Raw genomic sequence first — 18644 nt, 5'->3', positions numbered from 1 at the left:
GGCTGATGCAATTTATCTCTGACTGTTAAACACATTAAATGCTCCAACCTCAACTCAGAGAACCTTAAAGGCACTTAAACACTGTTAATTATGGAACAGGAAACACGTTCTGTCAATATTTCTTCCCCTTCTGATAAAAGTATAAAAAATGCTTATCCATGTGTCAGGTCCGTCGTTGGTAATTGACGTCATCAGGTTTGTAGTTCTTTCACAAACCCTGGAGTAGCAGGCTGTCTGGTCCCAAATGGTATCAATACATTTAAACTGAAAGTTAATGTACATTTGTTTTAAACACAAATTAATTGGAATGACATAGTAAAAATCTTATTCATTACATACCATATTAAAATCCCCAAATGATGCAATCCTCGCCCCCACGAATCTTTGGGAATTCTTTTTTTTTTTAAGTTCTGAGGTAAAAGTTATAAATTCGGAATTCTGAAAACAGAACTTTAAATCTAATCTCAGAATTAAAAAAACTACATTTTTTAAAATACTTTATTGTGTCAATACATTTTGTGTTACACATGAAATGCATTTCTTATTGGTTCAAACCAATTTACTTGTTTTATTTATCTTACTTTTGTCAACCTCCATTCATACGAGAACAGAAAACAAAGGTAAATAAATTATAGTAATAATCAATAATAATTTATGATGCTTTTATGGACATGTAAATAGTACATATTCATACACATTCACATATGTAACAATATTATTGTTATTATATATTTTTTAACTATGTGAGTACATTGTTGTATTCCCCTGTCCCATGCTGTAACAAAATAATTTCCCACTTATCTCCTGTTGCAGTCAGTAATCTCTCTTCTCACTTTTTGGGGCAGAAGTGATGCATCTCTCAAATGTTTACGATCTTTGCCTTATTTGAGTTAAACCCAAACCGTTATAAGAAATATATTGAATATTTTTATTCCCTTAGAGTTCTTTTGAAAGAATTTTGTGTATATTAATTTTTTTCATCTTGCCTTGAATTATGTTTGTTTTATTTTGCTGTTCACTTTGTAACTTGCTTTAAAAAAAAATGCTGTATAAATAAAATTATTATTATTAATAATATATATATACAGTAACATCCCACATAAGTTTGGGCCACCCGAGTAAAGTAAAGTCTGGACGCGCCCCTAAATGGGGGTGTCTGTTTTTGGGATGGGAGTGATGCATCTTTCATATGTTTACGATCTTTGCCTTATTTGAGTTAAACAGTTATTAGAAATATATTGAAGAAAACTTTTATTCCCTTAGAGTTCTTTTAAAGGAAGTTTATATCTTTTTTTTTTTTAAACAGAGTTTTATTGTTTTTTGTTTTTCCACAAACAGGGGAGAATTAAATCAGATCATACATCTTGTCTTCAAACAACATTACACATTTAAAGTAAAACATTGAGAGTGGATTATATAAAGACATTTACATTAGAAAGAGAAGAAAAGGAAGAAGAGAAAAAATAAATAAATAAAATAAATACATAAATAAAACAAATAACATAAAAAAGGCAAAGCCAGCTAAGCTACACAGACATTAGAGACTCAATAAAAAAAGAAAAAGAGAAAGCAGGACGCTTATTGATTAGCTCTCTGCAGGTATCTTTTAAAAATATATATAATTTTTGTATCTTGCCTTGTGTTATGTTTGTTTTATTTTGCTGTATAAATAAAATTATTATTATTAATAATATATATATACAGTAACAATCCACATAAGTTTGGGCCCCCCGAGTAAAGTAAAATCTGGACTTGAATGAGGGTGTCTGTTTTTGGGCCTGGAGTGATCCATCTCTCTCATACAGGATCTTTGCTGCGCCTCTCTCCGCCCTTCAGTTCCGCCCAGAAGGGAAATGACGCAGGCGCAGAAGATGGCGTCCTTAAAGCCTGAGCCCCGCTGTGGGGAGTTCGCCGTGTAACTGGCCGAGGAGTGGGGGGGTCTCTGCGTCCGGCAGGTGGACGGGAACATGGCAGAGCACCGCTGCCCTCCGCTTTCTTGATTCCGGACTCGAACCCGAGACTTGATGTCCTCCGGAGCCCGAGCTGCTGCCTGGTCGAAGAGGGGATCCGGGGATCAGCACCGCCGAGGTGAGACGGCTGATTTCAGCGGCCAAGCTAAAGCTGTGATCCCGGCGGAGAGCAGAGAGGGGTCCCCCGGACCTGCTGTCACTGCAGCTCTGGATCGTGACAGTTCCTCCTGCTAGCTAAGAAACAAACAGCAGAGTCAAACATCTCAACTTAGTCCACAGACCTGATCCCGGAGGGGAGAATCCATCTGCAGCTAGCATGACTCCATCCCCGGGCAGCAGAGTTAGCAGGACCGTTAGGAGCTGTCTTTGTTTTGGGCTCGGATCTGAGCACTGGAGATCTTTATAACTCACTCTATCATCTTATTCTTTATAAAAATAAAACAAAATAACAGTAATATCTGCCCTATCCCGCCCCCGTGCTCCTCATGTCAGTGTTATGAAAAATAATGTTACCTACTTTAACAGAGACTGCTTCTATGCTAATGTTAGCATGTGTAGCTCAGTTTACAAAGCTTCCCTCACTGTGTAGACATGAAAACAGAAGAGTTAACAACAATAAGAGACTAAAAGATAGAGAACAAGAGGAGAGAGGAACAAAGGATGAATTAAAGAGGTTTCATAGATAGTCATAGACCTCTCAGCTTTACTGTTTCTCCATCTTTATCTTCTTTTATTCCTGTTTATCATTAAGAAGGTCAATAAAGCTTCAATTCCTCCACATAATTTCCCCATGACAGTAACATAACTTCAACTTTATTAATATTACTGATACAGCAGATATCAGGACACAACAAACATTAATACACATGATAACACAGCTCAGGTGAAAGACTGAGACAGACACTGAAGCTGTTTGAGAGACAGATCAGGACAGTGTTCAGGAGAGTCACATGAGGTAAAGGGAAATACTTTTATGTCACTCTTTAAAAAAACCATTGACAATGTGACTTAAAAATATAAACACACGATATAATATTTAAGACAACAAAATAATAAATCATGTCAATTAAAGCAGATGATAAATCAGTGAGGTGTGATGTTTACAGAAGAGGATTAGAGCCACTGAAAAAAAAAAGATGTATGGAGGGCCAACAAGCAAATTAAATGTATAAGGGTTTATTTTCTTTTACTAGGAATAATAGAGTCAGGATTCAGATTTTGATGTTGTAAATCTGACCTTTAATCTCTGAATGCTAACTTTGAATCCAGAATACTGACTTTGATCCTGAATTGTAACTATGATCTCAGAATTCTGGCTTTAATCTCTGAATGCTGACTTTGTTCTCGGAATTCTAACTTTGATCTCAGAATACAAACTTTTATCCTGAATTCTGACTTTGATCTCAGAATACAGACTTTGATCCTGAATTCTGACTTTGATCTCAGAATACAGACTTTGATCTCAGAATACAGACTTTGATCCTGAATTCTGACTTGATCTCAGAACACAGACTTTGATCCTGAATTCTGACTTTGATCTCAGAATACAGACTTTGATCCTGAATTCTGACTTTGATCTCAGAATACTGACTTTGATCTCAGAATAATGACTATGACCTCGGAGTTCTGACTTTGATCCTGAATTCTGACCTTTAATCTCAGAGTTCTAACTTTGATCTCAGAATTCTAACTTTGATCCTGAATTCTAACTTTGATCTCAGAATACAAACTTTTATCCTGAATTCTGACTTTGATCTCAGAATACAGACTTTGATCCTGAATTCTGACTTTGATCTCAGAATACTGACTTTGATCTCAGAATACAGACTTTGATCCTGAATTCTGACTTTGATCTCAGAATACAGACTTTGATCCTGAATTCTGACTTTGATCTCAGAATACAGACTTTGATCCTAAATTCTGACTTTGATCTCAGAATACAGACTTTGATCCTGAATTCTAACTTTGATCTCAGAATACAGACTTTGATCCTGAATTCTGACTTTGATCTCAGAATACAGACTTTGATCCTGAATTCTGACTTTGATCTCAGAATACAGACTTTGATCCTGAATTCTGACTTTGATCTCAGAATACTGACTTTGATCCCGGAGTTCTGACTTTGATCTCAGAATAATGACTATGACCTCGGAGTTCTGACTTTGATCCTGAATTCTGACCTTTAATCTCAGAGTTCTAACTTTGATCTCAGAATTCTAACTTTGATCCTGAATTCTAACTTTGATCTCAGAATTGTGGCTTTAATCTCCGAATGCTGACTTTGTTCTCGGAATACTGACCTTTAATCTGAGAATTCTGGATTTGATCTCCAGATTCTGACCTTTAATCTCTGAATTCAAAAATTAAAGTTCTGGGAATTACATGAAAATTCAGACTTTTTTTTAAAGTTATATTTTTGTGCATTTTTGCCTTTATTGATGGGACAGCTGAAGAGACATGATACATTTGGAGTAGAGAGTGGGGGACGACATGCAGCAAATGGTCGAGGCTGGGAGTCGAACCAGCGACCTCTGTGACGAGGACTACAGCCTCTGTATGTGGGGCGCTTAGACCGCTCAGCCAGCGCACCCCAAAATTCTGATTTTAATCTCAGAATAAAACAAATAAATAACACCTTTTTTTTAAAGATTTTTTTTAATTCTCGCCCGCCCTCTACATCTTGATTTATTTTCAGTGGCTCTAATCCTCGTCTGTAGATGCTTTCATGACATAAGGTGAGACAGATTTCAAAGAGGACTCTGCTGGTTCGACGTCCTCAGCTGTGGAGCCTAAACTGCAAACGCTCGGTCCCCTCTTGTGACCAGTCCAGATTCAGGAGCCTTGATTAGGGCCCTTTGACAGGACCTCAGGCAGTGGATGTAGACTGGAGTGGGATCATTGAAGGCTTTAAGAACAAATCAGGTCTGAAACTCAGGACTGGAGGAAGGACCGGTTTCATGTGATCGCTTCTCTTCCATGTGTTAAAACCCAGCAGCAGCAGCAGCAGCAGCGTGTTGAGTTAGTTTTAGTCTTTGGATGTTGTGTCTGTTGATGTTAGAATAAAGTTCATTATGACATGAAGTCTGGAGGCAATATTAAATACTTTCACCAGGATCCTCTCTTTAAAGAATCCTCCTTTCAGTAGAGTAGGGGTCCAGACGTGAGGACACACACTCCTCTACCTCTCCTAACGAGTCAGCGGAGTGTGAAGTGATCTGATACGAGGGCCCTGTGTTAGTTAAACAATACGTTAGCTTAGCTGCCGGCTGTGAGGCGATTGTAAACCTCTGCGGGGGCTGAGCCGGTCGTCAGGTGAGCTCGGCCGCAGACTCAGAGCGGACTCACAACCTGTTGTTGTTTTTCTTTTTCACTACTGACCCGGGTCAGGTCAGGGCGAGGGCGAGAGGTCCTGAAACCAAACTACATGGAGACTTAGTCGGATTTACAGAGCGCGATTAATGGTCTTTACTCCAGGAAGTATTAGCTGTTTGAGATACTAAACACCACTTTCTGATTTAAGGCTTTCTACTGAGAAGAACATGAAGACGCCTGACTAATAATCTAACACAACTTTAATGATTCATTATAGTTGGTTAATAAAACACAAGGGGGGTCAAGAATGAGGACAAAGAGACAACTGTCTGGTCTAAGCTTGTTTTTAATTCCTCTCTTTGATCAGGTGAGCTTTATTTACATTAAAATAAACATTCATTTAGAGAGAAGTTCTATAAATTCACCATATTTGCTTATTTCACCACTCAAATGTGAAGATTCCCTAGTTTCTCTCCACCATACAGGATGATAAAGTAGAAATATTTAGATTTAAAGTTGCAGAAACAATCTTTAAAATGTCAACAAAGGCTCTTTTTCCTTATTATTTCAGCTTTATATTAAAATAATGAGCCAAAATGGTAATTCTGTACTTTGAGGGAATAATAAAGTAAAGTAAAGTGAACGAGTAATCTCCAGTTATTTATTATTTATTTATTTAAAGGGACAGTGCAAAGTAATGAACATTTCAGCAAAGCATCCGTGTAAGGGTTATGCCAAAGTCAACCATAAGGCTAATTTGTCAGTGTCTTGTTTCACTCTGAATCTGCTACTAATGTAAAATACAAACATGTTGTTAAGCGTAATGCTTAAAGATAATTTATTCAAGCTTCTTAATAAGACAAGATAAAATCATCCTTTATCAGTCCCACAACAGAAACATTTCTTATTCAAATACTGAATAACTCAAACATTTGATGACTGCAACTTTTTGTCCTTAAAGCAGCGAGAAAATCAAAGTCTTAAAAACTGAAGACCTTAAAGTAAAAGCTCCGTTCAAGCTAGGAAAAGAAAAGTCAAATATCTAACTGCTCTCTTCTTGTCTCCTCTGTTAGAACCAGGGAAACACAAACACAGGAAATGCGAGCGGCCCCTTAGCGCTCAGCTGTCAAAGCCTGTGATTGTTCGCCCGGGCTCCAAAAGGTAAAAGTTTTCACTCTGCAGCGCTGCATGCTTCACCTTCACTTTCACCTTCACCTGAGGAAACCCCGTCACTAATGACTCAGCGCTCATGTTACCCATCATCCATCAGGTTCCCTCTCCCCGCGACCGTTTCATACATCTTAAACCTCCGTCATTAGGCTGACAGCGTAGACGAGGGCGTTAAGGTTTTAGACTTCAGTAGTGATGAAGTCGCACTCCCACACTGTCGACATGAAGACAGCTCAGATTGTCTAACGGTTGTTGCAGCTAAATGCAGCATGAGTGATTTAATTCAACATCTTAAGACTGGTTCTGCGTTGAATTGATGCTGTAGGTTCACGTAGACCTGTTTCAACGCAGAGCGCAGTCGCATTGAAAACAAAGCAGAAGCCCTGTGATTGGTCTGCAAGTCAACAACGTATTTCCTGCATTTACAACATACCCAGAATTGCTGTACATCAGCCATAAATCTGCCGTAAATCTCCTGTAAATTGGCCCTAAACTGACTGTACATTAGCTATAAATCGGCAGTTAATTTGACCATAATTCTGCCATAAATTGACTGTAAATTAGCTGTACATCGACAAGTACATGTATTGTTATTATTTTGACCATAAATCTGCCGTTAATCTGCCATAAATTGACCGTAAATCGGCAGTAAATTGGCCCTAAACTGACGGTACATTAACTATAAATCGACCGTTAATTTGACTATAAATCTGTAATGAATTGACTGTACATTAGCTGTAGATCGACATGTGAATGGAATGTAAATCGGCTGTTAAACTGCCAGAAATTGACATGTAAATCAGCCGTAAATCGACCAAATTCAACCTTAAATCTGCCCTAAATTGACTGTAAATTAGCTGAAAATCAACTGTTAATTTGACCATAAATCGACTGTAAATTGTCCCTAAATTGACTGTACATTAGCTGTAAATTCACATGTTAATCGTTGGTTAATTTGACAGTAAATCTGCCATTAATCTGCCATAAATTGACATGCAAATCGACTGTACATCAGCCATAAATCTGTCGTGAATTAAATTATCACCGTACATCAGCATTACTCTCCATCTCCTCCGACGTCTCTTCTCTTTATTCTTCTTTGAAATCAAATTTGGGATCAATAGAAACATTCATCATCTCCAGATTAACACAGCAGCTCAGAGTTCCCTGTGGACGAGGAAGCAGAAAACATAACGGGAATAGAAACAGGTGATCTGACCGGCTTAGAAAGTCGATGCTAAAATATGAACCAGGTTTCAAACAGACTCAAAGACGTGACCAAAAACACGGTCTTTAAAGCGGCCAACATTAGAGGAAGCATTTCCAAAATCAGATCCGTTCTTCTGATGTAGAAGTTTGTTCCCCTCAGAGTCCGACTGTTTTCATGATGAACTCAGGTAATCCTAATCCTGACGTCATTAAACATCATCTCATATCATCCATGTTAATAATAATAATAGTTACATCTTCATGTGCTGAAGTTTTTAAATTAAAGAGACCTCACATTCCTTTAACACACATGAAGACCAGAACTATGTGGACCCCTCTGCCCCCCTCCTCCGCACCGAGGCGTTCAGGCGTCCACATACTTCAGTCGGCTGTTTGATGATCCTGCAGACGTTCATGCTTTAATGTGGCCGTTGTGTTGGCTTTGTCGTCCAGGTGATTGACGCTCAGAAAAGGGACATTGTTAGCATCTACAGGACACAAGGGGCACTGTCCTCTGATTGGCTCGGACAACCCCCTCTGACATGCCCGTGGCCAATCAGAGGTGAGTGTGCTGTGTGTGTGTTTGTTTCATTTGCATTGTTAATGAGTGTGTTTTTACTCTTCTTGTGTGTGTATGTGTGTTTGTGTGTTTTGTTTGTGTGCACATGGCTGAAGAAGTGACCAGTGAACATGCAGCAGGATGCTTTTTCCTTTCTGTGTTTTTTTGTGCGCCCCCCCCCCCTCTCTGTGTTGTTGCAGTGGAGCAGAATATTTCCCCAGTGGCTCTCCGTGCAGAAACACACACGTTTGTCTGAGAGAGAGTAACGGCCTGTTTGGATGCAGCAGAACTGAACTGCTGAGCTTTTAAAGCTGAGCGTCCTACTGAACGCCCTAAAGGCCCACTCTTACCTCCCTGCAGCACACACAGACCGGTCCCTGAACCTGAAGTTTTGTGTTTGCTGAAGTCATTTTTAAACAACTCCCCTCTTTATGGTTAGGTATCAAGAACACGGACCAATACCAAGGGTTAGGGTTAGGCATTAAACCTGAGTAGTTAGGGTTAGGGATTGAACCCACTGACTGTTAGGGTTAGGGATTGAACCCACTGACGGTTAGGGTTAGGGATTGAACCCACTGATGGTTAGTGTTACAGTTAGGGATTGAACCCACTGACGGTTAGGGTTACAGTTAGGGATTGAACCCACTGACGGTTAGGGTTAGGGATTGAACCCACTGAAGGTTAGGGTTACAGTTAGGGATTGAACCCACTGACGGTTAGGGATTGAACCCACTGACGGTTAGGGATTGAACCCACTGACGGTTAGTGTTAGCGTCAGGAATTGAACCCTTGGATGGTCAGGGTTCGGGTTAGGGATTGAACCCACGGGCGGTCAGGGTTTCGGGTTAGGGATTGAACCCACTGACGGTTAGGGTTACAGTTAGGGATTGAACCCACTGACGGTCAGGGTTAGGGATTGAACCCACTGACGGTTAGTGTTAGGGTCAGAGATTGAACCCTTGGATGGTCAGGGTTCGGGTTAGGGATTAAACTCACGGACGGTTAGGGTTAGGGATTGAGCCTAAGAACGATTATGGATTGAACCTGCGGACGGTTAGGGTAAGGGATTGAACCAACTGATGGTTAGGGTAAGGGGTCTGAACCCACTGAAGGGTTAGGGTTAGGGATTGATCCACAGACTTTTATTGTTAGGGATTGAACCCACTGAGGGTTACTGTTAGGGTTAGGGAGTGAACCCACAGACTTTTAGGGTTAGGGATCGAACCCATGGACTGTTAGGGTTAGGGATTGAACCCACTGAAGGTTAGAGTTAGGGATGGAACCCACTGACGGTTAGGATTAGGGATTGAACCCACGGACCGTTAGGGTTAGGCATGAAATCCAGTGACTGTTAAACAGCTGTAGCTAACTCTAACCATGTGACTCGTACTGCTCTCTGATTTTAACTCCACTCTCCGCTCCCTCGCTCCGCTCTCCTCCCCGCCTCTAGGTGTGTTATGTCGGGGGCAGATGTGGAGGTGTACCTGTCCCAGGTGCACGATGGGAGTGTGTCGTCGGGCTTCCGGGCGCTTTATGAGGAGCGTCTGCTGCTGGATGTCACACTGTTGATAGAGGAGCACCACTTCCAGGTACACAGATCCAACAGGAGACACACAGGCCCAATCTCAATGTCCCCCCTAAACCCTGAGCCCTTCTTGACTTAATTGACCTGGAGAGGGATTGAGGGCAGGAGGCTGTAAGGGTTCAAACTGTAGAACTGGGAATGGGACAGCACTTTCTGGGACCAACAGTGGGGTTTCTTTTGGAGATTACTGTTGCACGTTTACTTACAGTCAGAACACGAGACAAGAAAAGAGCAAATAGATGAACTGATTTTGATAGTCTGTCTAACTGATGTGTCCCTCCTCCTCCTCCTTCAGGCCCACAAGGCGCTTCTGGCCACCCAGAGCGATTACTTCCGGGTCATGTTCACAGCAGACATGAGGGAGCGGGACCAGGACAAGATCCACATGAAGGGGCTGACGGCTGCTGGGTTCGGCCACATCCTCCGGTTCATGTACTACGGCTCTCTGGAGCTCAGCATGCCCACGGTGCAAGAGATCCTCCAGGTGAGCACTCGCCGTCTGATGCCTGACCGATTCATCAGCAGTGTTTCCGTCCGCGCCTTCACCGTGTTTCTGTCCCCCCGCAGGCGGCCATGTACGTCCAGCTGACGGAGGCGGTGGAGTTCTGCTGCTCCTTCCTGCTGGCGAAGATCTGCTTGGAGAACTGTGCCGAGGTCATGCGCCTCCTGGAAGACTTCAGCGTGGGAGTGGAGGGCGTCCAGGAGCAGCTAGACAACTTCCTGCTCGACAACTTTGTCCCCCTCATGAGCCGACCCGACTTCCTGTCCTACCTCAGCCTGGAGAGACTTCAGGTTTGATCACTCTTTGCAGATTTAACAGATCAAAGTGTGTCTGATTAGATTACTTTGAAGATCCCTGCAGAGACGGAGCTTCATCTGACGGAGGGAAACCAAAAACAGGCGTTACAGAACTCCCTTCGTCCTCAGGTGTCTCAGTGACCTCGCTCTCTAACTCCTCTCTCTGCTCCCCCAGGCGTACCTGAACAGCGACGCTCTCAGTCGCTTCCCAGAAATCGAGCTGTACGAAGCGGTTCAGGGGTGGCTGAGACACGACCGGCGGCGATGGAGGCACACGGACACCATCGTGCAGTCCATCCGCTTCTGTCTCATGACTCCGGCCAACATCTTCGAGAAGGTTCGGCGCTGCTTTCACGCACACGCTGACGCTCCTGACGTCCAGCCGGGGACGCACTCATCACGTATCTCCTGTGTCTGTGTTTCACTCGCAGGTGAAGACGTCCGAGTTTTACAGGTACTCCAGGCAGCTGAGGCAGGAGGTCGACCAGGCGCTCAGTTACTTTCATGATGTCAACCAGCAGCCTCTGGTGGAGACGCGCTCCAACAGGATCCGCTCTGTCCGCCCGCAGACCGCCGTCTTCAGGGGGATGATCGGACACAGTATGGTCAACAGCAAGATCCTCCTGCTGCAGCGCCCCAAGGTGTCCGGTTAAACTTTTTGAATGCTTGAAGATTAAAACGTGTCAGGTCCAAATCCGAACAAACGTTCTCCTCAGACTCTTTCCAAACAGAGCCAGTCTAGACCGTCCTCTATGTTCTATTATCAACAAAGACCCAACATCAAGACCGGATCAGATCCAGTCCCATCTCACAGACAGGACTCAGTCTGATCTCATCTTAATCCACCATGAGCAGAGCACTTTGCAGCATTTAGCAAGTTACAGTGGCAAGGACAAACTTCCTTTAACAGGCAGAAACCTCCAGCAGGACCAGACTCATGTTAGACACACATCTGCTGAGACCGTGTTGGAGAGAGAGATAGAGGGAGATGAAGAGAGAGAGAGTGAGAGAGAGAAAGAGAGATGATAGTGGGGAGACGGATAGTAGTAGTTGTAGCAGCTGGAGTCTGGCACGTCCACAGCAGCAGAGATCCAGAGGAACCTACAAGACAAGGGAGCTCAGGGACTCCAGAAAGGTCTAAGAAAAGAGAGAAGAGAGGGAGACCAGAAGAAAGAAAAAGGAGAATAAATGGTATGACAGAAGGAAAGAACGTGACAAGAAAAGGAGACATAAAAGGATGAAGAAACATGGAAAGAACAAAGAGAGAAAGGAAGGAAGGAAGGAAGAAAGAAAGGAGGAAGGAATGAAAGGAAGGAAGGAAGAAATAAGGAAGGAAATAAAGAAGTAAATGAAAGAAGGGATGAAATAAAGAAAGGAGGAAGGAATGAAAGAAAGAAAGAAAGAAAGCAAGGAGGGAGGAATAAAAGAAGGAAGGAAGAAAGAAGGAATGAAAGAAAGAAGAATAGAAAGGATTTATGACAGACCCAAAAAAGGAATCTACATCAGAGATCAAGAGGAATCTAAGAGACCAGGGAGCTCAGGGACTGCAGAAAGGTCTTGGGTCAGTACCTGTAGTCTGAGCTCAGAGGGTCTCGGGGTCAGTGATCTGTGGTTTCTCCCCTCAGGTCTGGTGGGAGCTGGAGGGACCTCAGGTGCCGTTGAGACCGGACTGCCTGGCGATCGTCAACAACTTTGCCTTCCTGCTGGGTGGAGAGGAGCTCGGACCCGACGGGGAGTTTCACGCCTCCTCCAAAGTCTACCGCTACGACCCCCGGCAGAACTCGTGGCTCCGCATGGCCGACATGTCTGTGCCCAGGTGAGCGGGGACAGAACCCAGAGGGTCCTGGTCTCTTCAGTCTGGTTCTTTTTCACGTTGAGTTAAATTCACGGTGACGTTGGAGACGTTCAGTGTCACGCTGTTTGTTGTTTTCAGGTCGGAGTTTGCTGTTGGCGTCATCGGGAAGTTCATCTACGCCGTAGCGGGCCGCACGCGAGACGAGACCTTCTACTCCACAGAGCGCTACGACATCACAGAGGACCGCTGGGAGTTCGTGGACCCGTATCCAGTCAACAAGTACGGCCACGAGGGAACGGTCCTCAACGGTAAACTGTACATCACCGGCGGCATCACCTCCTCCTCCACCTCCAAACAGGTGTGCGTGTTCGACCCTGGGCGGGAGGCGGGGGGAGGAGGGGGAGGAGGCGGGGGAGGAGGAGGAGGAGGAGGAGGTGGAGGAGGAGGAGGAGGAGGAGGGGGGAGCTCAGGTGGGTCGGACGCACACAGGACACGCCCCGGCCGCGGGCCGCTGCTGCCCGGCACTCACACCAGCTGCTGGGAGAACAAATCCAAAATGAACTACGCCCGCTGCTTCCACAAGATGATCTCTCACAACGGGAAGCTGTACGTGTTCGGAGGCGTGTGCGTGATCCTGCGCGCCTCCTTCGAGTCGCAGGGCTGCCCGTCCACCGAGGTGTACGACCCCGACACCGACGAGTGGACCATCCTCGCCTCCATGCCCATCGGCCGCAGCGGCCACGGCGTGGCTGTGTTGGACAGGCAGATCATGGTGCTGGGCGGCCTCTGTTACAACGGCCACTACAGTGACTCCATCCTCACCTTCGACCCCGACGAGAACAAGTGGAAGGAGGACGAGTATCCCAGGATGCCTTGCAAACTGGACGGTCTGCAGGTGTGCAGTCTGCTCTTCCCGGAGTATGTGCTGGAGCACGTGAGACGCTGCAGCTGAGGTCTGCTTTTTATAGAAACAGGGACGCTCTGTAGGAGGACTGAGGTCTCCCGCTGGGGGGGATCAGGTGTTTACAGGCGGGAGACTCACTGACGCGCAGGCTTCGAAATCTAGAGACCAGCACTTACCTGAGGTGAGGGAGAGACGGCGGGCCGTAGATCCGCTGCTCTTCTCTGAAGGCAGGGGGAAGCCGGGCGCGGCGTGACGTCACATGTTAACGGTCAGCTTGAACACTTTCAGATTTAGCTTTCTCAGAAAAACAAGGAAAATATTAGAGAGGAGAAAAAAAGGTTTATGTTTGGACTGTGGTCAGTTTCCTATTCTACTACTCACCTGCTGTATTTAGGCAGCTGCTCAGTCCGGCGCACTGCAGAAACGCACTGGAAGCGACGCGCTCACGCATCTGCAGAGAGACTACACGACAAAAACAGACACTTCAGAGTCACTTTAATGAAGAGGAAACGCTTTAAAAGAATCAAGAGAAGCCCTTTAAGATATCTAACAGCAAACGATCCGGTCTATAAACACAGACACGTTAGAGATTAGATTATAGACCAGCTGATTTAATCCCCGGCTCCTCTGCTTCAGATGATCTCACCATCAGTTTGAGCTTCCAGTGCGTTCCAGCTTTTAGTCCTAAATCTGCTCTTTCCCCCCCAGACACCCGTCATACTGTCCTCATGTTCATTACATCATCTCTCCGTGCCACCGCTCCTTCCTCTGCGCTGAGTGTGTGTATACTAATGAACGAATGTGTGTGTGTGTGTGTGTGTGTGTGTGAGAGAGAGCTGAGTGGAAGTTCAAGAGGAAAAAAAACACTACATGGTACAAAACGCTTCATTGGTTATGATGTCATGTTCTGATAGTGACAGGGTCAAAGGTCAAAGGATGTCGTCCGCGTGCTTTACTGACTCCTCCACATTCCCTGCACTTTACCGCCTCGGAGTAGATCCACAGTCCCGACAGCTGCAGAGCGGCGACATGCCGTGCTGCCGGAGACGTTAAGAAGCGTCTGAAATCAACGAGGAGGCCGATTACTCCGCCGTGAGGAACCCCGAGCCTCGTGCAGGAGTCCTCCTCTTTATCTCGTACGGACATTTTCTAACCTGACGAACGTGAGGAGCGCCCTGGGGGATTGAATCACGAGTGCCATATGAGGCCGGTTGTTTTCCCCGCTTCTGGGGCAAGTGCCAATTAAAAAAAAAACAAAAGGTACCAAAGAGAGAGAATAATTAAATCCCACTGTGGAGCTTCAGGTCAGGACGTTTGAAACAGACCTCAGTCAGTGTCGGGGATAAAGAGGAACACCTTAAAGCTTTATTATTATTAAGAGTTAACAGTCACTTTATTATACAGTCCTGTTCATTCTAAGGCAGCTTCACATTCAGACTCTGTCCTGGAGATAATTAAAGGCTCATGTCCTAAAACTAAAAATACAAAAAATTAAGGTAAAGCCATTATTTACAAGCACAAATTAAAATGTAATAACAAAGGACTCTGGAAGCCATAAAATGTGCTCTAATAGAAATAAATTCATTTAAAATGACTCTGATAGTTATTCCATTCAATTAGAATTACCTTTAAAGGACTTACTGCTCATTTTAAAGACTTTAAAAAATATAAAATTCATTTAAAATGACTCTAAAAAGGCAAAAAAATATTGTGAAAGAAGAAAGGACATCAAATTAATTTCAACCTAATTAAAAAGGACTTAAAATGCCATAAAATCAAATTAAAAGACTTCTAAAAGTGATAAAACAAATTTGAAATAACTCAAAAGAGAAATAAAATATTCTAAAATCTAACAAGAACAGAAAACTCAGAGAATAACTCTAACTCTAATATGAGATTGATTGAAAAGACATTCAAACGACATATAACTTTTTATGAAATTACTATAAATGGCATAACATTCATTTAAAAGAACTTTAAAGGACAGACTACTTATTTTATAGAGACTTTAAAAGGTATAAGATTCATTTAAAATGACTAAAAAGGCAAAACATGATTGTAAAAGAAGAAAGGACATAAAATTAATTTGAACCTAATTGAAGAGGACTTTAAATGACATACAAATAATTAAAGATAACTATTAAGGACATAAAATCCCCTTTAGATACTCCCAGAAGACATAAAACAAGTTCAAAAGAACTTATAATAATCTTAAATTCCTTGAAATTCCAACAAGGGAAGATAACTCATTGAGAATAATTTTGAAAGTTATAAAACTCATCCATAAGACATTCAAAGGACATACACTTATTCTAAATAACTTTTGAGGACACAAAATCCCCATAGAAGAAATCTGAAAGTCATATTGTTCATTTAAAAGGACTCTTAGAGGCATAGAACAAGTTTAAAAGGACTTAAAATGACATGTGATCCCTTAAAAGGAACTCTAAAGGCCATACAATCAATTAAAAAAGAATATTGTCTAATTTTTTCGTAAAAGACATTCAAAGGAACTCATTGAAAATTCATTTTAATGACATGAAATCAGCCATAAAGAGCTTTGAAGGACATTAGATTGATTTATAAGGATCATGAAAGGAATAAAATCAAATGAACAGACCTTCAATGGACATAAAAGTCATTTAAAACCACTTTAAATTGTATTAAATTCATTAAAATGTCTTGAAATTCACTAAAAAGAGTTTACAGGACATCAAATGTATTCAGGGGGACCTTGAAAGACATCAAATTCATTTAGAGGACACTAGAAGTCGTACCTGGTCTGTAAAAGAACTCCAAAGGACATCAGATATATTTAAAAGGACTCTAAAAAGCGATGAAGGTTTTTGTTTCAGTGACTCCTGCACAAGGCTAAAACGGCGTCCTGTCTCTTTAAGCGTTGCCGTGTTGATTTCAGACGCTGAAACGCGTCCTTTAATTAAAAACAGAAGCAGATTTGGAGTCGTCAGATTCACTGTTCACGCCTCGACCCCGCTGACGTCCCGCTCCGTGTTTCTGACCCTGACGTTTGTTTTTTCTTTCCATGAGCCGACTGTGAAAAGGGCTAGAGCACACTCTGATGCAGTTCTGTACGTCTGCAGTTATTTAAGTTATTTATTTTGACGTTTCGCTTTCACCGAGCTATGCAGTAACCCATGTAGGATTATTTATTGTGACAGAAGACTTTGTGAATCGTGGCAGATTGTTCTTGGTCCTGTCCTGTCAGCAGCAGCAGCAGCACTGTGCGTGGCTAATGATCGGATGTTTTCTGCAGTCTTTCTTCCAGCGTGCACTGAAAAGACGGGTTAATAAATCAGAGAGAGCTGGGTCCTAACACGTTTTAAAAGAAGGGCACCAGTGTCATGAAATAACCGTCTCCAGCTTTACTTTCTCCTGTATGCAAACTGTCCTTCGGCCACGTTTGAGCTCATCTCGTCTTGAACACGTCTCGTCTTTTGAGAGGATCTGACTTGAATTTTCTTCCTGATATGAAACCTGTTGGTATTATCCTTTAACTCGTGGCTCTACCTGTCGTCACGCACAAACTGTGACGCCTCCGGTACAAAGCTTGTTTCTCGTGTCAGCGCCTCCTGAGCAGTGAGAGTTGGTGGGTTTCACTTTGGGCTTCTTAAAGGAACTTTTAACGACGTACAAGGGGAGGTGATTGGACGGAAAACATGTCGAGAAGTACAAAAAATGTCCAAGATATCAAAAACGTAAAGATGTAGAAAAAGAAAAACATTCTTGTTTAAAATGAGCGCCATTGGGGCGCTGGTGGCCTAGCGGTCTAAGCGCCCCACATACAGAGGCTACAGTCCTCGTCGCAGGGGTCGCCGGTTTGATTCCCGGCCGGTCGACCATTTCCTGCATGTCTACCCCCGCTCTCTACTCCCCACATTTCCTGTCTCTCTTCAGCTGTCCTATATAATAAAGGCAAAAAGGCCAAAAATATAACTTTAAAAAATTAGAATGGGCGCCATTCTACTTTAAAGAACATCACAGACTAAAATAAAAACATTTTCTTAAAAAAAAGTTCACATTCAAACATCTCCACTCCCAAATGTCAACACCTTCTTTGTTCGAATGAGTTCCCTCGCTCTGTTTTATATTTATGTTTTTTATTCCCCAAACTGTTTATTTTCCAGTTTTTAAGCTCAGATTTTTCTGTTTTTGCACTTTTTTAAACACTAACTTTAAACCCCCAGCCTCCAGAAGTGTTAAATGGCATAACATTAATTTAAAAGAACTTTAAAGGACATACTACTCATTTTATAGAGACTTTAAAAAGGTCATTTAAAATGACTAAAAAGGCAGAAAATGATTGTAAAAGAAAAAAGGACATAAAATGAATTTTAACCTAATTGAAGAAGACTCTTAATTCCATCAAATAATTAAAGAGAACTATGAAGGACATACAGTCCACTTGAAATACTTCTAGAAGGCATGAAAAAAGTTTAAAAGAGCTTAAAAGGATCTGAAATTATTCTAAAAAGTCTAACAAGAACATAAAACGCATTGAGAGGCATAAAATAGATTTTGAAGACCGTCAAGGGAAATAAAATTCATCTAAAATAACTTTTAAGGACACAACATCCACTTAAAAGACTTCTAGAAGACATAAACAAGATTAAAAGAGCTTATAATAATCTTCAATTCCTCGAAAAATCCAACAAGGAAAGAAAACTCATTGAGAATAATTTTGAAAGGGATAAAATTAATTCAAAGGATATAAACTTATTTGAAAAGACTTTAAATGGCAATGTTCACGTTCAAACATCTCCCCTCCCAAACGTCATCACCTTCTTTGTTCGAATGAGTTCCCTCGCTCTGTTTTCAGTTTCAAATCGTTTTATATTTATGTTTTTTTATTCACCAAACTGTTCATTTTCCAGTTTTTAAGCTCTGATTTTTCTGTTTTTGCACTTTTTTTAAACACTAACTTTGACGCCCGAGCCTCCAGAAGTGTCCCGAGTCGTAAACGCACCAATGATCACACCGTCAGAGGCCGAGAAACACGCCTCCATAACTCTCTTTATGTACCCCTGTACTCTGCAGCTGATATCATCATCATAACCATCATCTTCATCTTCCTCTCGCTGCTCCTCCTCCTCCTCCTCCTCTTCCTCTCATGTTGCTGTTAAAAGAAGAAACGTGTAACCGATAAAGTACTACTGTCCTGATTTGAGGCACATCCAGTCATAGCGCAGCATCCTTTAGTCCACCAGTCTTCAGTCTGTCGGTAGGAAAACAGAATAGAGGATTAAAAAAAAACATACCTTGCTACAACGACTGTATCCGAAAAAGAAAGTAAATTCAGATTAACATATCTTATAATCTGAGTA

General features: G+C 42.5%; 1 protein-coding gene across 1 annotated transcript; it reads left to right on the top strand.

Annotated features, from left to right (window-relative positions):
• Positions 1 to 79: 79 nt before the first annotated feature.
• Positions 80 to 17126, top strand: klhl15 (kelch-like family member 15). Its single transcript, XM_034706068.1, has 10 exons — positions 80 to 195; positions 1806 to 2088; positions 6356 to 6443; positions 9671 to 9809; positions 10101 to 10289; positions 10373 to 10597; positions 10779 to 10940; positions 11035 to 11244; positions 12229 to 12419; positions 12537 to 17126. The coding sequence occupies exons 2-10, from the start codon at positions 2025 to 2027 to the stop codon at positions 13348 to 13350; spliced, it is 2082 nt and encodes a 693-aa protein (XP_034561959.1). The 5' UTR covers positions 80 to 195; positions 1806 to 2024; the 3' UTR covers positions 13351 to 17126.
• The last annotated feature ends 1518 nt before the right edge of the window (positions 17127 to 18644 follow it).

The sequence above is a fragment of the Notolabrus celidotus genome, chromosome 17 (genome assembly GCF_009762535.1).
Source record: "Notolabrus celidotus isolate fNotCel1 chromosome 17, fNotCel1.pri, whole genome shotgun sequence".
NCBI lineage: Eukaryota > Metazoa > Chordata > Actinopteri > Labriformes > Labridae > Notolabrus > Notolabrus celidotus.
Note: the sequence above shows the minus strand (reverse complement) of the source record. Positions and strands in the feature narration are given on the sequence as shown.